The 23,548-nt window shown below is 42.8% G+C and overlaps 1 protein-coding gene across 1 annotated transcript in view; it reads left to right on the top strand.

Moving 5' to 3' along the window:
- The window catches only part of jarid2b (jumonji and AT-rich interaction domain containing 2b), a 95,256-nt gene that overhangs the window by 30,360 nt on the left and 41,348 nt on the right, over positions 1-23,548 (top strand). Inside the window, exon 2 of the mRNA XM_079570486.1 lies at positions 15,467-15,593. Within this exon, the coding sequence (XP_079426612.1) occupies positions 15,467-15,593 (127 nt within the window). The remainder of the gene's footprint in view (positions 1-15,466; positions 15,594-23,548) is intronic.

The raw sequence follows: 23,548 nt of genomic DNA, 5'->3' as shown, positions 1-23,548 counted from the left end.
CGAGCATCGGCGCAGCGCAGCATTAAGTAGACAGTGATTGATCTATTGTATGATTGTTTATTTTGCCCGGCTGTCATTGATGGATGAAGATTTGCACCCATTTGAAAAGTGTGCGTGAAATATGGCGTGTTATGTGAAGGGGGGAGTGCTCCAAACTCCCCCCCCCCCCCCCCCCCGAGGAGAAATGGCGACGGGCCTCTGGGACGACTTGTCATCACACCTTCACCTCAGCTTAAATGAAATGCCCCGCTCATCTGGCAGCCGGGGCAATTATTGTTTTCATAAATGTGATTGATTGTGATGCGCTTCCTCGTGGTGTTTGTCGTTCTTGACGCAAACGTGAACGTAAATCCCGAGGACGATATTTGAAAAAAATGTCGACATACGATTCAAAGATTTACTGCAATCAAATCAGTCATTGTCCTTCTCCAGGGGGACTTGTGTATAAAGCCTGCGAAAACAAAAAGTTGACACCTCTCTTATATCAGTTTAGCAAGTCTGTATGACCGCATGCTATTAAAGCCCCCATTGTCTAAACTGGCTTTTGTTTGACCTTTTATGTGTCACTTGTGTCCTTTGATATTCGCCGGGCCGTGTCCTCTCCAGATGCAGGCTGATTGAATTCCTTCCTCCCCTGCTTCTTCCATTGAAAACTATCGTCTACAGATAACACCCCAGGAGCAGAGCGGCAAGACATTTCTAACACCCTCTTTAGTTACATCCACCCCAGAGGCCAAAAAGCAACCAGAGTCCATGAATAGAAAGCGGAACTCGAGACACAATACCTACCTGTCCTTTCCTCCCCTCCTTGTCGCTCCTCACAAGTCCCCTGTGACTCCCCCCTTTTTCCTGTTGCCCGTCCTCTCCTCGGCTTGGCATAAACCGGCTGACTCCCGCGATCGCTTTCACGCCGACAGATGGCTCGATCGGCCGTCCCAGAGTCAAAAAACAAAAAAACAAAATCCTCCCCAATTTTTTGCCCGTACCCAATATATGGCGCTTTATGTTGTAATCGGAGCAGATGTCGAGTTCGGCTGCCAGCTTTTATGGAATCCAGGCTTTTTCCTTATTTCTTGTTTATATTATCAAACATCCCACCGCTTTCAAATGCCAGGGCTTTTCCCTCCCCCCTGCTCTGTCTCAAAGAAGCAAAAGCAAGGTATTAAGTTGTTGTTTGTGCTTTTGTTTTGTCCACACCTTTAACACATTGATTGTTGGAGCACTGATGTTGCCAGTAAAATGAGCTTGAAGATGTCAACACAAACCATTAGCAGTTATACATTTCCAACACCGACGGTAAGGTTATGTTTGTTTTTCGCTCCCTGTGCGAGCTTGAGAACATTACAAATTTGTAACATCAATATAAAATGAAACGAATCTGCCTCATTTGGAGCTTAATTTAACCTTATTAACCTATTACTATTCAAACCATTACTTAGGTTTTGTGAAATCTTTACAAAACAGGGCACTTCCCTTTTCTTAGGAAGACAGTTTCTCATTTTGTTTTGTTGTGACAGATTCTATAAATGAGTCGACATGATTCAAAGCAGCGTCCGTCCAAACGGGAGCGGAGATGCTCGATATGGCCGCAGGTCAGGGAATACAAAGTTCCCATTTCACCTTTTCAGTTTTAAATTAGAACCATGTGACCGTAGGCTTTTGTGTGCAGCGGATTTGCTTCCTATAGGGATCTGAAAGAAAGCTTTTCTCTTCTGCTTGGCCCGGGTCTTCCACTGCACTTTGTCATGTAAAGAGGCCCTTATCTGCCGCTGGTTGGGGGTAAAGAGGCTGCACTAGAAATAAGCAGCAGAGTCCCTGGGGCCCGCACAGATCAGCGCTTGGCAAATAACTGAATGTGATTGACGGGAGCTTTTGAGCAGAGGAGAAAAGGCCACGCCCACCGATGTGTCCGGTCGGGGGACTGCGCTGACCCCTGTCCTGTCCACCTGCCTGCCCTCGGCCTTTGACCTTTAACCGGGGCCTGTAGAGGGCCGATTGCTACGCAGAAGGAAATTTGAATCTCTATAATCGCAGTGACTTTAGGATTGATTTGAAAACCTTTTTTATTTAACCAGGAAAAACTTTGAAGACACACTGCGACCATTCCAGGTTATATGTATGACGCACCTAATCAGCCAGTTTCTGTGAATGCTGGGAATTTTTAGAGGGTTATATGAAACTAAAGCATTTGAGAGAGGTCTTAAGTTGCCTTTCCATACAGGCATACGCAACTCAGCCCAATGCCTGGTCAACCCGGTTTTGGCAAGCTTTTCCATAGCAGAGGCCAGTGCCAAACTGGTCTGACCAGGTACAGGTTTTGGCGCCGACCTCTGGCTGTGGCCAAAGCACGCTAACCTGCGACTGATGTGAAGTGAAAAGACTGCTGGCCTCTGATTGGCAAGAGAGTGGACAGCTCTCACTTTTAACCATTCTAAAAGGGGATTTTGTCGATGTTGCATCTAGCCGCTGTTCGCACAACTTTAGCTGGTGTTAAGCATAACATTTGTGGTTTCTTTTCTGTTTTATTAGCCTTGGTACCTCTGAATTATTCCATAACTCCCACCAGAAGACAGCATTTGTCCACATCATCGAGGCTTACAAAAATTTAATGATCTGTACAGCACGCTCCTCTGTGGGGGCTCCGCCCACAACAACAACGTGCTCTGGGTAGAGTCGATTCGTGCACGTAGATTGTGGCATGCACGGTAGAGTAGTGCTATGTGGAATAGGGACATTTTTAATGTTAGGCTACCCATCAGGTCAAAGATAAGCAGCAAAATCTTAATGAGGACTAGCCTGTTTTGAGGAGTGGAAAGCCCACTCAAAGACCCAGAACTGCTGATATTATTGCTTGTATTTTATTCTATTTACCCTGTGACGTCATACGCAGTGCAGATTTAATTTCCATAAGGGGATTCTCACAATAAAAAGTGAGCAAACCTCTCCCTCAAAGATACTAATGTGTCAAAAATTACTTTTCCTATGTAAAACATTTACTCTTTGAATTTAGTTAGCCACCTAAATACTTCTATAAAACTTCTCCTAAGTGCAGTGTTTTGGCTAATGATGTTTATCTCTAATTTAAAGAATTTTAAAGACATGTTAAAGACACTACATTATATTTTCCTTTTCTCGCAGCTCATTCTTGTCACAGATTAAAGTATGCGGTTGTGACTGGTTCATGCTTTAGGTGTTTGTGTCCGTCTCAACATTCGAGATTGCCGTCATTTCCGCCCTGTCCTCCGGCTTTGCCCTCGTCTCTTTGAACGGGACATTTGTTTTTGCTGCGTCTCATAAATGGCCGCCCAACAATGACAAGTTAATGGACACAGCCCGGGACGGGAAGTGCGGCGATTTCACAAAGCCCGATTTAATTTCCCTCATTGGAGTCTAAATTGGGCCGAGGTGTCAGGGTAAATAAACAAAATGCATGCTGGCTGCTGTAAGGAGAGCGCGGGTGTGAATAACAGGCCGTGCTGTAAAGGTTGCTTTTTCCAATCCCCCGTAAATGGTTATAAATTTATTACTTGGTGCTTGTCTCGCACTTTGCCGGGGCTCAGACTTAGCCTTAGAGGATTTAGTTTGTTCTAAAAGGGATACGTGCAATGTGTGGATATCTCACAGGCTTTCAGTAATGTTACAAGATGGTGTGCAGTTTGTTAGTATGATGAGTGTCCAGCTTTTTTTCATGCTGATACCAATACTGATGCCCATACTGGGTGGGCTTTGAGTATCTGCTGGTATCCGATATTAACCGATACCAACAGACTTCCTTAAAAGGGTCTTTCTCTGAGTGGAAAAGCGAATGGTCCTCTTATTTTCATTGTTAGATCAATTGTCAATTGGGGAGGATTTTTTTTTTAACAAGACTCACTGGACTTTTTTATATCCTTGGTTACATGACAGGCTATAGAGTTGGGAATGTGACGTCACCACAGTGTGCTAGATGTAATTTTTTTTACTGTTTTTGGAAATGTATGCTAACAGCTCTAAAGATGGCGGATCTCCATGGTAACTGTAGAATTTCCCGAACTCTATCAGGTTACATTAATATTAACTCACATAAAGTGATCTGATCATTACAACGTTTGCATTAAAAATATGTTTCATCAGTTATTCTGTCACAGCATTTCAACTAAAACACAAACAGTTGGCCATTATAGCAACATTATAGCAGTGACTATTATATTTTATAAGGCTACTTTAGGTATTTCAATCTTAGTTTCTGTTCCTGTCTTGATTAGTTTCCATTAGCATTAGCCTGCTGCCGCTCGCTTTAACTGCTTTTGCACGGCGATCAACAATACAGTCGCGGAGGATAAAAGTAACTCATTTAGCTAGTTAATTTCTTCAGGTTCTTAGCTTTAAAATGATATACAGCATGCCCATATTCACTTAGATTTAGTCGGTGAAAGTTGTGTTTTTAAGGCGGTGAGAGCCAAAACTGGGAATGGTTCAGTATGGGATATTTGTAGCAGACACTTGATATCATATTTTTACGGTATCGGCTCCGATATCCGATACAAGAATCGGTGGATCCCTAATATAAATACAATATAGTAGTTACAGGATGTGAAACCAAGTGTGCAGTTTATGAATTCCACATGTGTTTGAGACCTCCTTGCTGACCTTATTGCCATTTTCACTTGTTCATCAAGTTCATCATCCTGAATTATGATGTTCAATGTTTTTTTTAAGGACAGATACATCTAATCAGTTGCTAGGTCTCAAAAAAGCACAGATAATGATAATTCCTCATGTATTCCTTAATATTAAATTCATTTCAAACAGATTTTAAACTGTAATATATTGGTGCCTTTGTTCACATTAAATCATTTACACACCTAACTCTTTTGAACTATTTCTGAACCAAATGAAGCTCCATGGATTCTCTTTATTATTAATCAAGTCCCGTGTTCTTCATAGGTCTGCTAACGTCAGCTCTGTCTATGCAAACTCTCATTTTCATAAGCCAAATATGTGTGTCAACCACAAGCCGATGGGGTAATTATTTGCTTTGTTAAATTGGGCAATTAACCTGTCATAAGCACGGCATTGCTCTGTGTGGAAGCTTGATAAATAATTGTATCGCCGAAAGTTAAGTCCCGTAATTACTGCTTTGTTGGCATGGCTTCATTTCTAACATAAAAATTGCGGTTTGATAATGGCATCGGAGGCATTTGCACTTCAATAAGATTTTTTTTCTTTCTTTTTCGTACTAACGCAATGTAAACAGGGAGGCAGAGATTGTTTTGAAACGATTCCTGGAGGTGGTTGAAGTCAGATGCGAAGGGAGGGTTTGCGATGTAGGAGGTGCATTTCTGGCTTTTGACTGTTGCAAATGACTGGATACATACATCTAAATCCTTTATAATTGGAATCCCACGCAGTTTCATAGTGCTGACTCTCCCGACGTCGAAATTGCCCGCTGCGGAGTCTGTGCAAGTCACTGTAACACTTGCCAGTAATGATTCAATATTAAAGTTTAGTGTCAGCCGTTGATTTGGATCCCAGTAGTCTTTGGATGTTATGTATCTACAGCAGAGTGGCGATGTGATGGGCTTGTTAGTGAGATTGTCGGCCCGGGAGAGATTTGACCTTACATAGTCTCTACACGCTGCTGTTGCTTGTCATCAGCCCCCAGTCGTGCTGCTCGAAATTGGGTCAATTTGCTGAAAAAGATGCAGAAGCAAGTTGACATTATTACCGAACTGCAAGATTTGCTTTTAAGTGTTTTTTGCTTTGTTTTGTTTGTTTATGCAGGCAGTGGGTACATTTTTGTGATCAACACTGATATAGATTGCCCTAAAGGTTTATTTAACCTCTTTTTTTCATTTTCTCCTGCTCATCTAAAATGTTACAGCCTATAGGCCAGAGTAGCGCCTCATTGGAAAGCTAAGATAAGCTAAGCTAGGAGTTTCTTTTTCATCGCTACATTTTTGTCACTTTTTCATCCCACTTTTCTGTCACTTTTCTGTCACTTTTCTGTTGCTCCTTTGTGGTTTTTTTGTTACATTTCCGTCACACGTTCTTTCACTTTTTATTGTTTATTTATAGCTTAGTTTTCGTGTCATTTGTCTTGCTATTTTGACACATTTTTCAATAAGTTTTTAGATTTGGGGAAACCAAACTGGAGAAAATGTGCTCGGTCAAGGTGGGGGTTAAGTTGTTTAATGTTTGTTAAATGTATAAAATCAGATGCAAAGCGAATTAGAATTCCTCTAAGTTATGAAGTGGTGGTGTGAGAGTAACCCCATTCGACGTGTTGTAGGTCTGCAGTTAGCTCAGATTGTTAATGTGCTCTACCACTTTCATCCGCCCTCCCCCATGCTGGTTATGTGCCGTGAATTAGCTCTGACTGCGGGGCCAACAGAGGGCACCCCGGGACACTGGCTCACAGAGTGCTAACCCACCTCGGGGTCAGAGCTGCAGCCTCGTGCGCCCGTCTGCCAACCGCCCAGCTAATATTGCCACCAGCTGCACAAGGGGTGAGGCCAAGCTAATGCCAACCGGAGCTAACCCGGCACCGGGCCCAGAGCTGCCACACTGGAGCCACTGTGTGACTGTTTAAAACCACACATCCTTTTCAGTCAGCCGCAGGGCATTAAGTAGAGCTAACGTATCAAGGGGGGCAGTGCTTTGGAAAGTTACTAGCTTGCATTGTTGTCGGATTTCAAATTAAAATACATTGATTTTGTGTGATGTCTCTTTGGCTCATCTTAATCAATAACTCTGTTTCGTCAAGTTTGCACGAATTACGCTTGTGTTGTGACTCTATTTAATCTCTTATAGATTCAAACACAAACGTGTGAAATATTTACTTTATCCAATAAACATTTGGACCGTTCTTGCATAACATCATCAGTGATTCTACACAATGGCCAAGTGGTTAAGGCTGCAGGGCAACACATATGCTGAACCCATTTTGAAGAGTCTATTAAAAAAGATTTGATTTGGCGGGCCAGTCTAAGTTCAGGAGTTCTTTTAAATTGCAACTCTTTTGCAGTTCTCCCACGAGTTTGCTACTTGTTTTGATAGGAATGTTTCAGAATATGAAAGTATAGCTGTTGCTTTTGGTAGGCAGTCATTATTAATACACTTTTACCAATTTGTTTTTTGTAAACCATCAAAGCAACTTGCAGTGTTCCTGATTGTATCCAAACAGAAGCTCTCGCTGTCACCTCTGGAACGCTCTCGGCCTCTGTTTGTCTTACCTCATAATCACTTCCACATGCCTCTGCGGAGAGCCACCGTTTCACACTGTATTATTATGACCGTCATAATAAAAATGTGCTGCTACTTTGTTGCTTGTTACTTCACAGTCTATTGCTCTGCTGCAAATAGGACCGCAGACAATCCACGGAGCCAAATTTATCAGAAGGAACAGCGGAAAGCTAGAAGAGTAGTAGAGTCTCCAGAAGGCAGGCTGCAAAATTTCAACTGACCCGAGAGGTTTTAATGTAGACCTTTTTTCAAAAAAACAGCTCAGTGTGGTTTACGGTATTTCATTCGCACATGATTCATTCTGTGGTTGGCTCTGAAACACTTCTCTGCTCAAAAATATTAGCACATTGTAGCAACTGTGTTTTCAGTTCTCACACATTAATCATGTCATGAGCTTAGTGTAGTGGTTGCAATTGACATTTCTGCAATTGGGTTTAAATTACGACTCTGGGAAAGTAGAAGTTACTTGGATTTTTATGTATCCTTGCCGTGTGGCGTATGAAAGACTTGTGCCATTATATTGTAAGTCCTATACCTCTTGCGTCCAGTAAATTACATGTTGATTTGTCGGCTGTTCAGTCACGTGTGTTCAGCGAAAAGGGTGCACCAGCTCATTCAAATCGTCTTTGTTTTGCTTTCTAATGGCAAGCATAATTACTTTTTCTTTTAAAGCGTCTTATCTAAATTCCGACTGCTCCGAGTTCAAACCCTGAGGCGATGAGTCATTCGCATTGTTTTGTTCGAATACTCTTTTTATAGCGAGTGTGTGATTCTTTTTTTTTTTTTTTAGCTTCTTCCTGTCTGATTGTTGACAGCGTTACCTTGCTGGATCCAGATCTAATCCTGCAGCTCCACTATTCAAGGCTAACGGGCTACTTTCTTAAGCCCCCCTCAGGCCCTCGCTTCAAATGGGGGCTGCTCATACAAATGATCAGATCCAGAGCGGGAGCAGACGGGTAAATCCACTGACCGGGAGGCCGGTGCTGCTGCTCAATGCTCCTGTGGGTAGTGTAGCCTGCAGGGTCTTCCTGTCAGACGAGGCACGAGGTTAATGGGGTTACTGCTTCCTGGTTCTGTCTTCCTGTCCCCTCTCCTGTTTGGGCATGTGGCACGACATGTCTGTGTACTACTCAGAAGTGGAAGTAGTATATGTTAAGTACTTTCTCATGTTGAGGTTGCATGGAGTATGTTGAATGCGTCATAATTTCTTCACTACCCATTAAATATAGTTATTTATGTCATACTATACACAGAAGAAATGTCTGGGTTGAGGTTTAAAGTCAGTACTAACCATGATCTAGTTCTATTTCTAGTTCTAGTCAATGATTCATTCGAAAGAGGGAAAAAAAAAACATTTGACCCTCACCAATTTGACCCTTCCTACCCACAATACCACGAATTCAGCAGGAGCATGTCTTGAGAGTAACACAAACCATATGCAAGTTGAGCTGAAATTAAAACGAGCGGGAAAAAAAGACGATATCGGGTATATCGCCTATCCGATACCAAACCGATACCAGTTTTGGCCCATAATGCCTTAAAAACACAACTTTTGCCAACTAAATCTAAGTCAATTTGGGCATATTGCATATCATTGGAAACACAAGCCTAATAAGTATTACACAGTGTACTCTATTCTTATGTATTGTGACTCCAGTGCCAGTCAAACTGAAGTACAGTAATGGGATGAGCCATGTTCCTGCATTTGACCACTGTATTAATCTCACCACTCGAGACTGGGAAATTCCCACATCATCAGGAGTTTTGGAGACGTCTGCCCCCGTTATGGGCCCTCGCCAGATGCTTCTAACTCTTAAACACTGTGGGAAAATGCTCATATTTATATTCTGTTAGCCTGCAGGTGACATAATGAAGACATAATTTGTTTCCAAACTGTCGCATGCGCTGCCTAATCGCTGTGTGTATCCTTCGGAAATGGATCCAATTGTAAACGGCTGAATATTGGTGGATTTGTCACCTTTTCCCGCCACTTGAATCCGCCTTTAAGTCAGCTGGAAAATCTATAGTCTCGTTTGGGGAAATATATTACCTCTGTCATATGAAATGTTCTGTGAGCTCTATTTATACGCTCTTCTCAGACGGTGTAAAGCCACTGTTGACAAGTTAGTTTTATGACCGCGGGGTTTATTAAATCGCAACACGGTGAGTATAAAAATGTATTGTAAGTTTGCAAAAATGAGGCTTTTGTTCACCTACACCGTAGCCCTGTTTGACATGGCCCCATGGGTGCTTTGACATATTTTATTAGCATTACTGTAAAGCCTATTATATACGATTATTGTATATTATGCTGACATGTGGCATTCAGTGGTATGACCAGAAAATGTATACAAATAAAGTCCTTTCCATTTTCAGGTCATTAAAACCAATGATTGTTGGTGCTAAATTATTTATTTATATAATTTTGAATAGTTTTTAATCTCTTTTGATGACTTATGAATGCAGCTGATTCTTTTATTCCTTCTTTTATTCCTAATAAAGTATATCGTATCATTAGACTGTTCAAACTATTGAGCTATAATACTAAAAATGAGAACTAGACTATAAGTAATCTCTACAGTTTATGTTGATTATGTGGTATTGTGCAACTTTATAGCCAGTATGTTGCCTTCAGTGCTTTATGCTGTGTGTGTTATGTGCATATAATATGGGAAGCTTCTATAGGGGACACGGCAGTGAGGTCAAAAGTCAAGGCAGGGGGTGAGTTCTTCTGTATAGTCAATGAGGGTGGGTATGTTTGTTCATTTTTAACCCTCCTATTATATCACCCGCTTCTGTGTCCCTCCCTCCTTGAAGCGCTGCATTCTCCAGTCAAAATAAACAGTAAAGTATTTAAATGGGCCTCCGTTTACCAGGCTGATGCCGTGGCGCTCGACAGGGTTGAGTAGCGATGGCGGTCTGTCACTTGTGTACGCTCAGATGCTCTCGGACCGCGGCGCGCATGAGCGTGCAAATGCAGACAGCTGATTTGACTGACAGAGGCGCGAGGGGAGAGAGGGGAGTACGGAGGAGGCTGGGCTGTGTTTTAAGGGCTCAGCAGGAGGCAGCGACAGACAGGGCAGACTTGTGACATTGTGCTGGACTGTACATATTTATCAGCTCCACAAGAGGTAGGAGACAGAGCCAGGGCTATTTAACTTTTCCTGAGTGAATGTCAAAAGGCAAAACTATACGAGAGGCTCCGAGTGCTGTTCTTTTTGAAAACTTTTTAGAAGATTTTATTAAGAATGGTTGCTTTTTTTTTTAGTGGTGGTGTTTTTTATTGATTGATTAATGAGGATTGATTAAACTCGTCAGTCATACATGAGAGACGAGGATGCATGTATATTTTAATTATCATATATAATGAAGCGCTTTTTTCATTCTTCAACTGATTTATGATATATGTGTAGCACTTTGGCCAACTGTAAAGTTTTTAACCACTTAACCCCCACCAGAACCGAGCACATTTTCTTCAGTTCGGCTTTATCCAAATATAAAAGCGTCAAAATAGCAACAAAATTAGATGAAAACAAGGATGAATATGCAACAAAACAGTGACGAAGAAGTGACAAAAATGTGTGACAAAAAAGAGCAACAGAAAAGTGAAAGACGGTGATGATAATGTGGCACAAATGTGATGAAAATGTAATAAAAAAAGCAATGGGGGGGGGGGGGGGGGGGTGTCAAAAAAGTGGCGACAACGTAAGAAGAAAGATCCATTTAGATGGAACTGGAGAAAATCAGTTCATGTGGGGGTTAAGAGGTTAAAGTGCTTTATAAATAAGATTGGTATGGTAGAAAATATCTTTACTTTGCAGTAGTACATATGCAATTCATTTTATGTAGTCTTTTTTCTTTTCTTAATAACCTGTACCAATAGCCAACAACATTAGTCTCAGTTTTAATTTTTACCAGGGAATGGCTTCACAATTATTATTTCCTAATGCTGTCATAAAGCTTTACTATGCACTTCATGTTTTATGGGCGTTCAGTCATTTTAGCCTTTCTCTGCTTGTGGAAAAGTCCTGTTTCTGAGTCAGGCTACCCTCCTACAGCTGGGTTCGAGGGAGGCCCCCATGCCGCCCTTCCCCTCCTCAGTCCCATACACACCACACACTCACACACACATTCCGATGGAGTGAGCTTGTGGTGTAATGAAGCGATTATAGTGGGCCTCACGTCCTCAACCACCCTTAGCAGCACCTCATTGCAGCGCCGGTGCCTTTCTCTGCGCGCACTCTCGGAGAGCTGAGCTAAGCATCCGGTCTTCAGATCTGTATGGGACATGGGGACCAGGATGTAGTTAGGATTGGAATGTCAACCCAGTGAGCAGATGCTTTGTACTCGCGCCGCTTCGCTGAGTTTTAGGAACCACTCGAGTAGTTTGCGGAATTAAAAACCGCTGTAACACATTGTCCAGTGTCAAGTCCACAGATTTCTAATGGATCTTGACGTCTCGAACACTAGTTACTTTTCTATTTACTGCCACTAACCTTCTCTGTTTTTGTTCAGTAAACTGTAAATGTATAAAGCATTTTGTATTTATCCAAAGCATTTTCCCAAACACAAGCTTTTGGTTGTGACCCGATGAAAGGTCATGCTTTGTTTTGTGGGAATATCTGTTATTGCCATCATCTGCCCCACTTCTGAACCCTTCATATCCGCGCTCGGTCATCTGGGGCCCATGTGTTTTCCTCAGAGATGATCTCGACTACTGGATACAATAACCCCGGCTTTGCTAGAATAACATTTTTCTCCCATCGATCCATGCCTTTTCTATCTCTGAGAGTCCACCCTCTGAGGGGAAAACCTAGATGAGAATAATGCATTTTAGGCAGTTTTTGTGAAGCAGATCGGAGTTGGCATGTGGCCCACATTCCTCCAGCGTGACATCCACTCTGTCGGCAGTAGCACGGCTCTCGGGGATATTTTTAGCACAGCGAGTGCGAATGCATGCGTAGATGTAAATCCATGCAGAAGAACAAGAATCCCACATTACTGCTTTGATTTTCTCTGGTAACCTGGCTTTCGTGCCGTACATTGATATGCCAATGTCCAAAACATGCTTAAACAAAAAGTGTATATTCATGTACAAAATGCAAGTGTAGTATGTATGTATGGGTACTCAAAACTCAAGTAAAAGTTATTTGCACTAAAGGTTACTAAACATTCAATAACTGACATCATTAGACACAAAATCTTGTTGTAAAGCCGCTCTGCTTCTCCCTCACTGCTCTGCACCACTCACAGCCCAACAAATCCACTGCTTCATCAGCTGCTGGTTATTAAATTTGCATGCTTTGGAAGACGGGGTTATGAAGTTGGAGCAGCCTCATTTTTCATCTGAGCTGAAGAGCAGATAGAGAGAAAATCCTATTGAGACTCTTGACATATTCTCAAGCTCCTCAACATCTGTGCAGCTCCTGACGGCCTGGGAACGTTTTTTTAAAGCACAGCATGGGCCTGATTTAGGGCTGACTTATGTGGATGGAATTGTGCGCAATTTTCAAAGATGTTTTAAAAGTTCAATTTCTGCTCAGGTACATGACATCCAGCTTGTAGCCTTAGAGATGGTTTTCTGTATGAGATATTTGGGCGTTTGACACTCACATTGTTGTATTTAAAGGGCCTAACCTACTATTTATGTCGATGCATAAATGGTGAAGATGAATGCTCCTAATCACTGCTGTTATAGCTGCACTATTTTACAGCTCTGTAAAAGTAAAGTCACTCAGCGTTTTTTGTGCTTCTAGTTGCACAAAGCAGAAACTATCTGTGGCACGCTGCCAGCATTTGCGAACAGACCAGAGAAAAATAAAATACACTGAACTTTGGGGTCAACATTTGGAAGGAAGATTTCCTTCTTTCACAGCTGTGTTTGTCTGTGTCAGACAGAGATATGGATAGCATTGAGGCTGCCTCTGTGAGAGCTTGTAACCCTGGGATCCACTGTGTGTCAGAGTACATTTGGCCTGGTGCCACCCGGCTCCAGAACAGTGCCAGAGAGCTGTCTGGGTAATTGGTACTTACCTGGCAGTCTGGATTAGATGACATTAACTACAGCAGAAAATGGCATAATTGAATAGTAGCACTACCTTTTCCTCTCGAGTGTGTGTGCGAACATGCGCTCATATGTGACAGTGTAATGAGGGACTGCTCGCTGCACACAAAACGTACCCTATCAGCCTGTGTCACCCACTGCAGCGCTGCACCCAACAGGCCTCTCTTCTCTGGGCTGTGTGGTGCTGTCACCCATCAGCTCCATCACACAGACACCCGCCTTTTAATCTCCGCCTCCTCCTCCCGCAGCGCCACGAGGCCACATCCCAGAGGCCCCTCTGCAGACGTGGGAATTCAAAAGAATAGTCTGCAGCAGGTATTTTTATCTGGGAGACAAAAACACACAAAAGCAGGATAAACAAGCGCTCTTCTGCCTTGTCAATTTTGTCAAAAAATGTTAAGACGTGTCATGAATGTAGCTGAATGAGGCCTGTACATGGATTGTTAAATGCACCACATTTCAGGGTCCTGCATATTAAATGGGCGTTCTGTTTACGCGGCCCATTGTGGCCGACCTGTTGCTTTAAAGACTAGGGGCCTGATTTACTTAGCCAGGTGCTAAACTGCAATGAACTACTTAAAATAAGCTCATGTGATTATTTTTTTTTAATTCATTTATACCTCATTGTACTGAATTTATCATAACAAATGGTTTATATTATTAATTGCGCAAATGCATACCTGTATATAAATGAGTGCTTTGGCCGTATAGCGTTTATGAGAGAAGAGGCTGCTTTGTGCACGACTTTAGCGCGCAGTATAACATCCTAGTGTTAATGGTTAGTTATGGGGAACTAAATGTGTTACATGTAGGCCCATGCCTTTGTTTTATTTAAAACATTTTGAAAGATGAGGTGACTTAAAATTAAAAACAAATTGTGTGAAAGAGTTGTTTAGAAAACACATTGACATGCAGGAACTGTCGGGCTGTATAAGTTTTGAATGTGAAAAGGCATTAATTCATTACTGCTCGGGTTTGACTGGATGTTGTTCCATTATTATGTTTCGTAATTCTCTTAAGAAGACAGATTGAATTACTTACGGAGACAAATTGAAAACAAAACAGTAGAGCAGCATTCAACTTTTCATTTGACTGTTGTTACCGCTATCGTCGTCTTGTCTCCGAATTGCCTTGTAATTACTTCCCTGCGAGATTTCCAAATGCAGTTTGCTGATGTCACTGCCTGTGTGCCAGCTGTAGTGTCGCCGAGCCAACTCCGCGGATGCGAGTGCAGCGGGGATCAGACGTCGCTCCCACACTCCGCTCTGCAGACTGAGATGACTGCGCACTGTCAGAGATGTGTCTTTAATTCACGTCATTAGCATACATTAGCTCCTTTTTTCTCGCAGTCGCCCCGTGGCTTGACTAGAGAAAAAGCTATTTCCACTTCTATTATTTATTAATTCCTCTTTGTTGCTGCTCGCGTTCTAATCTCATTTCCTGTAGTCATTAGTGTTGTTCGACATCAAACAAAGCCGCCAAAGCAAGTGTTAGCGAAGCAGCGGAAAGCGAAGTGTATTTTATTGTAGCTGGACACTTTCTAAATAGTCTTTTAACAATGCTCAATGAGGGGAAATAATTTTCTGCTCAGCCTTTTGTCTCCTTTCAAATCAATATCGGCTCATTTTATTATGTCTAACTTTGCTGAGATTGTAAAATGGCCTCCATGTTAAAAGAAGGATGCCTTGTTGTGACTTTTGCTGACCTCTTAGACACCAACACCGTTGTCTTAGTTGCACACGGAGAGATTAGCAACATGTGAACTCGGGGTCCCATCATGATGCTTTTTTCATTTGCTTCCACACCATTCATCACCATAACACTCTGCTATCCTGGTATTGTGCCGTTGAGCAGTCGTTCAATTATTGTTATGCTAATGCCCTGGCCTGTGTGTAGCTGCAAGCTAATGTTGTGTTATGCTAATATCGTGTCACGCTATTGTCGTCATATTGGGACAAATAGAGGGAAAGGATGCAAGGAAACAATATGGAGAGATTATGCCACGATTGAAGCCTTTATAGGAGTGTTTAATCAAGTTTGCGGGTAACTTTTTTCATCTGTGCCATGCTTCTTGGGGGCATTGATCTGATACCCTTCTTCTATATGTCTAGTTAAGAAATCTATTTTTAAAAGGGTATTACTGTCCCATTTACTGACCACTCTTGTTTGTTTGTGCAGGACGACAGCGATGGGATCCCGTGGTCGGAGGAGCGGGTCATGCGGAAGGTGCTTTACCTATCACTGAAGGAGTTTAGGAGCTCACAGAAACGGCAGCTGGACGGAGATGGAACCACAACCTCCAATGGTCAGTCCACACGAGCTTCACCCTACACGTGGAAATGTTATTGTCCTGTTCAAAGTCCTCCGCTTGATGGCCTTCAGCCTCGTTGTATAAAGTCGTCCCATTGTTGTTTGATGTCAAGGTCTGGCTAAAAGGGCCCATGTCTCTTCCATTTCCAGTTACGAGTGTTATTCGTGCTTGATTTTTTTTTCTATGAAGTTGTATTACTGGTCTATATGAAAAAGAAGGGAAAAAAGGTTAATGGCCAAAATTATTGATTTGCCGTTTCAGATTCACATCTTTATAATTTGCTACTGAAAATTCGAAAAGATTTTAATTCTATTTGTTAATTCATTTGACCGATATCTAATCAGGTCGGGCCTTTTGAGAACCAGTTTTAATCATTCTAAGTGACATAGCGGATATCCTATGCTCCGGGCCCTGTTTACCTTAAAAAGCAAGTGTTAGTGTCAGAAGTGTGAACTACAACTCCCATCGTTGCCAGTGTTTGACATTGGCTCTCTGTGTGTGAGAGAGGGAGAGAAAAAAAAAATTTCAAGGTAAGGCATGGGTTTGAACTTCACACAAGCCTCAGAAACTATTCTCAGCTGACTTTAACACAAGCCAGACACCACAAGAAAGGAAATCGGTGGGGAAAAAATTCAAAAGTTCACTCCAAGCCAAGGAAGCCATCCAGTCTTACAAGCCGCCAGACAGAGGGAGAGTCTTTTTGATAGCACTGTATCTTTTATACCTTATTGTTGTCATTATTGTATTAGATTTTTGGCTTCTATTCATTGCCCCCTCCCTCTGGTCTTTCCCCGTGTCTGTCTGCCGTCTCATTGCTGCCACTCCACGGCTCCTCGGGGCCTTTTAAGCCTCGGCGGGTAGCTGACCTTATCGCCTGAATAAAAATGACTCATTAGAAAAGCGTCGTCAGCCTGTCGCACCGGGGGTAACGACAGCAGCCCACGACGGCACAAAAGGGGAGCCGCCGCTGAATAGGAGGGCCCTGCTGGTTTAGAGCACCGTGGGTTAGCCCAGGCGGTTCTTTCAGCCCCAGTCGCAGTCGTGGAGATGTTGTGGTGAAACTGTCAGCCATTTTGGAGGATCAGGCCCAGCGTGCTCGACATCCTGAATGGGAGGCTCCTGCTGTTTTAGAGGGCCGCGGGTTAGAGCGAGTGGTCTCGTGTGGAGGCCGAAAACATGCGCTGCATTTTGTACAGGCAACCAGCCATTTTAGAGGAACCACAGGCATGAGGGGTGCAAAAGTTGTAAAGTCGTGTGATACTTGTTAGAAGTGAAGACGGTTTGTGTTGCTCAAACTTTCGTATGTGGTGTCATCCATTCTTTTAAAATTCAGAGCTAACTTTATTCAATATTTTTGCTGTTCTTTGTGAATATTATACTGCTTCATATCATGGTGGTTTAGACCTTAGCCTAGACCTGCTTTAAGCTGGTTCGTTATGGTATAAAAACAGACCTATTTTTCCTTTTTTTTTCTTTCTCCCATAACGTGGCGCCTGGCCCTGCCCTGGTCTATTGTACATTTATGTAGGTTAACATCACACTTTATTGGTCCATTATTTTCCTGTCACCAGGCATTTCCCTCTCACGCTCTTCACCTTACACGCTCATTGTCTCTTTTTTATGGCAATTTGGACTCATTTAGGTATAATTATCCCTCGAATAGCTCCATCGCCGAAGCGCTGTACTCTTGCTTCATGGCTCTTGACGACAGAAGCGGGTCACAATAACATTCCCGCCATAGCCCCATAAAAATCAACGTTTGCATCCCGTCGTCTGTCTCTCTGTGTCGCCGTTTCCGGTCTGACGGCGTTGGGCAGCTCCGGCACGTATCGAGGGAGGTGTGGCTCCGTGTCAGTCAGCTGTGTGCGCTTGTCGGTCTATGGCCTCAGCAGCTCCAGCTTCTATCGACCATAACCAGCAATCATGTCATCTCCCTACAGCCACTTTAACAGTGGCGCTGGCAGCTGCCCATCGCCGAGCTTCCTGCTTTCCTCGTTCCCTGCATTATTAACCGAATGGCGCTAGGCTCCTGCCTTGTAGCACTGCCGCTTCTCTCATCCCTCAGTCCTTTCCTCTCCGCACAATCCATACGTGTATAGTCTGTTCTCTCTGCCTCTCTCTGGTTTTCATTACACATCAATGGGACTCCTCTTTCTGTGCCTGTCTCGCTTCTCTTTCGCGCCACTCCATTATGTTCCGCTGCCACCCAGAATCATTTCTCTCCCCTCAGTCCTGTCTATCCATCTCTGTCTCAGTGTTCATCTTCCTCCTTTGTCCTTCTGCTTGTCACCTTGCAGCCAGCTTTTCTATACTGCCTCGTTTCTTGTTTTCTAATGCGGTAGCTCCCAATCATCGGGAATCGTGTTCTGTTTCGGATTTCGGATTTCCTTGCGTAATTAAATCTCTTTCTACTATGTTTATCTGTTTGCATAATAAACCATTGGGCAAACGTGGCATAGATGCTGCTTCAATTCAAAAAGTTAGGGCTTCTTTAAGACAGTGTTCATCTGGCAGTGTTGCCCACTGTCATTGTGTGCATTGGAAAGACCCTGAACTCTCCTTGCCTCTAGTGTCTCCGTGCACTGCTTTATGAATATGTGTGAACAGTCTTGAGGGCCAATAGGTGAATAAGCACTATATATAATGGAGATTTTATTCTTCATGCTTCTGTTGTACTTATCGATACTATTATGTTTCCATGATGCCAAGGCTGTATACGTTGTTAGCGATCTCAAGAAGCACAGCCTGACCTATCTTTCACTGTCTCTCTACCTCAGCCACTACATAACAGGCTCACTCTCCCATTGCGTGAGTAGTTATCGTATTTTCCGGACTACGAGTCACACTTTTTCTCATAGTATGGCAGGGCGGTACGTCTTATACTCCCGAGCGACTAATATGTTATTTTATTTTTACTTCATATATATAATTTCACATGCCACTAGAGGGCACTGCAGACTAATCGAGCAGCAGAAAGAACATTTTCGAGTGAGTGAGAAAGCAGAGGTTACTCTTACCGTGGGCTAAAATCTAGATGGCACAGCTAGAGGAACGAGTTCACAAATGAGAGCTTGAAAAACGCTGTTGGGAGAGGCTTTTCAACGGTGCAGTTACGCCTCCGTGCCCAGGTAGTTGCCAAGGCGATTGATTTGGAGTGAGATCTAGAGTTTGGTATGTTCTTTATGCTAGTTATCTGAATTGTTTATGTGACGTGACACCTGTTTAGTTTGTTGTTTATGCTTCATGTAGCTAACCATCAATGTGTTATGTTAGCATACCATACGGCTTTTCAGCCTGTTGTTTTTTTTTCTTCATTGGGCACTTTTTTGGCTAGTGCGTCTTATACTCCGAACACATGATACATAGTTACACAATTTAAACGTGGACTTTCTAAGCAGATAAAAAGGGGTACTAACACCTTAGAGCACTTCGACGTCCGAACAGTAAAGTAAGGATATTACTGCGCGGACATTGAAGTGCTCCTAAGGTGTTATTGCGCCTTAGAATATAGTACCCCTTTTTATCCACTTAGATCGTGTAACTACTCGTGTAACTGTATTAAAATGGGGCCCCATAGAGAAGAAGAGGAGAGGCTAAATGCGAACAACATATTTGGTCTTATTGCGTGACTGAGCGCATGTGTAAAGACCAGACAGGTGCGCATCAACTCGTCTAAGCTCAGGTAAGAACACATTTCAGTATGGAAAGACATACTGTTTTTCTCTTTGTTTACATCGAGACTTCAGATAGCGTCCTTGTGTCGTTTCAATTATAGTTTTTTTTCTAATAGATGTGCTTTGAGAATAGTGCACTTGGATGTGAATAACTGTCATAATAAAACTAATGCCCCCAAAAATGTTTTGCTTCCAGTGTAGATTAATTAGATCTTATGTAGAAAATGGAATTACAACATTCCAGTGTATTCACAACAAGAAAGAAAGAAATGGATGTCGCCCTTTTGATAGTGATGGCTGGTCATAAAAACCTACTCCCACTGCTCAAATAGCTTGTTATGACAAAGTTCACTGTTTAAAGCCGGCATCTCTCTCTGCCGCTACCCGCACCTCTTCTTCCTCCCTTTTATTCCAAGAGTGCTGCTGATGGAGGAGCTGGCCCTTTGCCAAACACTAGAATGGGTCTCCGGAGAGGGCTTCATGTTTCTTTTTGAATATATCCCCTTTTTAGTGCTCTTTTGGTCATGATTAGGCTCTCTGTTCTGCAAATGTTACTGTATATTGTTCAGAGGTGTCAAAGTGTAGTTTCTAGTTGTAATGACTACCAAAACACAGACGAGATCTTTCTAAAAAACTACTTGGCGGTGATCGAAGAATTGCGACTAGTTGTCACAGCGTTCGCATGGGTATGAGAATGTAATTACAGGCAAATATGAGATCCAAGGAAATGCATTTAAGGAGGGATAAAAGGAGAGCAAAGCCATCTTAGAGTGAAATTGCATCTACTTTGCTTGTCCTTGTTCGCTCCTCTTTTCACAGCGGCACTGCTATTACAAAAAAAATCCCCATGTTGTTTCCTTTGATGCTTTAGATTTACGACCTTGGATCACACAAAGCCGATGCCATGTTGCTGAACGGTACATTGTTGTCTGCTTTTGTTCTGGCCTGTGGCAAGTGTCACGCAGTCTTAGGGTTCTATCTGTGGTGGTATAAAGTACATGCTTTGGTACAAGGGAGTTCCTCTAAACCACAAGCTATTCTTTTAATAGCATTACACTATTTTAGTTGCATGCAGACAGAGGATCGAGTGCTTCTGTTATGAAGCCCCAAAACAGATCTTTGCCTGTAATATATTGTTTAAGGAAAAGCATGAAGTTTGGTGAGAGTGACATTATATTTACCGTATTTTCCTGAACTATAAGTGTCACTTTTTTCATAGTTTGGTCAGGGGTGCGACTCATACTCAGGTGCGACCTATATATTAAAATGTTGGAGTGAGCAAGAAACTTGTGAGGGACTGGCGAAAAGCAGAGGTTACTCTTGCTGCAATGAAGATAACAGAAAAAGCTAATTGCGAGCTAAAAGCTAGATAGCCACAGCTAGAGGAACGAGTTTGCAAATGGGTGCTTGAACAACGTAATGCCGGGAGAGGCTTGTCAACGGTGCACTGGGGTGGCTGGTGCGACTTCTAGTCCGGAAAATACGGTAATTCCTAAGACCACTGGGTCTTTAAAACGTGGAAGTCACCAGCATTTAGAATATAATGACATGTAACACATTTCTTTATCCTTCTAGATTTCACGTTAAACCTATTCCAGCAACCAGCCGGCCTACAGTGGATCCTCCTCACTATAGCCCATTATCATTTCCACTTTCATGTGTTTAGTTGTTGAGGGAAGCCAGAGGGTGCTACAGTGATGCACACCACACAACATTTGAAGCATAAAAGTGTATCTTTTAGTGATATGTTATAGCTCAAAGCTGCACTGTGGAGACGCATTTCTTTCCAATGTGCTGCTTGTGTCTCCCATCTGCTTATTGTTGCGGTGATTGGGGGAGATTAGGATGATGTACTAACAATGTTGTAATCCCCACTAGCTCTGCTCCATCTCCCACATTTCCTCTTCGCCGGACGCCGCATTGCTCCTCTTTTCACTTGAGGCTTTAGTGAAATCAGGCCCCTGTTGGCGCCGGCCGAGCCCCTGATGATTGTCTTTCTTTAAGGCCTGACTACTCCTCTATAGATCACTTATCACCGCGCCTCTCGCTAATGGGCTCCTCTTGGCCCACTCATATGCCATGTTCCGCTATGTACCTTTGTTCACTCCCCTCCTGCTCCTCGGAGACTGCGAGGTGTACCCGGCGAGGCGATGAGGTTAGTTAAGCACGCATAAATCTGATTAGAATCCCCCATAGGAGCCAATACCGGGATGGCACAAAATGATACCCTCTTGTTGCCCTACGCCATTGCTCGAGGTTTTCCAGGTTGGAGTCTCCAGATCCCCCGGATCGTTCTCTGGCAGTGGCACGGCACCGCACTCGCCCATCCCCAGCCGTCTGCCTTCCCATGATTCCCCGCTCTGCCCCTCATATGGCCACTCATGTGCATCCAGCATATGTCAGACAAGTCTTCGGAGGGAAGGGGAATGCGCAGAGGCGGCGGAGTGTTGTGTGAGCGGGAGCGAGGAGGAGAGTGTGTAAAATTGGCCTGTTTGTTTCAGTTCTGGGGGGACATGATGCGTCAGTCAATTTCTGAGCACAATTAAACATAATGAGCTGCTGCGTGTTTGCTCCGCTGCAAATCACCTTTCAAAATATCAGGTCGTCTGTTTGTCTTTAGCTTTGGGTAATTGTTCTCTCTTTTTTTTTTTTTCACCAAGAAGGTGTTTTGTTTCAGGAGGATATGGATTTACAACTGCTTCTTATAAGAGCCACACAAAAGTCAACACGGTTAATTAAACGCTGTAAAAATGAAAGGATCAGCTATGTAAAACAAACAAAGATAACCTATAAACCAAAGTACATTCGATTATTTTTTTAAGACATTTTAGATAGTTCTAGTAAATGCCTTTTTTGGATGAAGATGAGTATGCTTGTTCCATTAATGAGAATATTTGGTGAATTTCCCGCTTTACAAACTTTACTCAAACACAAACCCTGCACCAGTATATAAGATAAGATAAGATAAGATAATACTTTATTGATCTCACAGATGGAGAAATATGCTGGAGTTTTTAAAGTTAGTTTCTATTAGTTTCGTGTTTGGCCAATTCTGTTTCACATATTTAGCAATATGATGCAGTGACCAATGACAGTTTTACACTACACTCATATTGTACATTAGTGATTGAAGACTGATTGTGGAGAATTTCTCCGTCTTTGTGCTGTCATTCATTTTATGCAAATCTCTGTTGACGTGGGCGGTAAAACTTCAAAGTGTGACAGCCATCAGTGCCCGCTGAGTAAAGTTATTAAATGAAAGAGGTTCGTGCAAAGCGGGACATTGTAGCGTGGTGATTCACTGTGGCCTATAGACTCTCAGGCTCTCCAAAGCTAACATGAAGTGCTGCCAGCAATGCTGCGGCCTTACTCACTTGTTAACTCTGTGACCGCAATAATGTGCGGATGATGACTGTACCTCCGCTTTCAGGTACCGACCTGCCCGGCGTGTGATAAAGCGCCTGCACGTGTCCATTTGCAATCCGTGGTGCACATGATGGATGAGGACTTCGTCGGTGTCAAAAGTTTGAGCAAAATTGTAGAAAGAAAAGACTGCAAAGACATTTTAATTTATGTACATTTTAGGAAAGGTCAGTAATGATTCAATGATGCAGTCATGATTTGAATGGGTAAATCGGGAAGGTGGCATTTTATTAAGCTAATATCTACCAGCCCCACAGATTAGGCCTCGATGAGCATTTTCTAAATTGCATATGATTAAATATGACTATAATCATTTTAGTCTTGACCAAGATTACAGTCTAGTGTTAAATCATTTGCATTTTTAGATATGGGATGGTGATAAGCTATCCTCCAAGGCTTACCAAGACTTTTTTTTTTACTAGGCTTGTTGTTTATTGAGGCTCAATGAAACAAGCACAATTTATCTTATTGTCAATTACTCTTTTTGTTCGCAACAACGTGCTTTACACTCTTCCGCAGTACAGTATATACCAAATAACATGTTTCTAAGCTGCTTTTACCTGTTTGACTCACAATGGCCTCCATCCTGTCTCCTCTCTGTCATTTGATCAGTTGCTCCCGTCTCTCGTTTTGATCTTTCCCACACGACTCGGTGCCCAGACATGTTCGGCAGTAGCCTCCTTACGAAGAGGCCATCATTCAAGTTGCCACTTATCCTAACCCTTAGCTCCAGTCTCGTTATTATCTTCATTTATTTTAGCCTGACAGATGCTATTAGTATAGTTTGTGGGGCGGGTGAGTGACAGATCCCTCTAAAGCATCAGTCTTGTGGAATTTCGTTGGGCGTGCTGA

The sequence above is a fragment of the Gobius niger genome (assembly GCF_951799975.1).
Source record: "Gobius niger genome assembly, chromosome: 14".
Lineage (NCBI taxonomy): Eukaryota > Metazoa > Chordata > Actinopteri > Gobiiformes > Gobiidae > Gobius > Gobius niger.
Note: the sequence above shows the minus strand (reverse complement) of the source record. Positions and strands in the feature narration are given on the sequence as shown.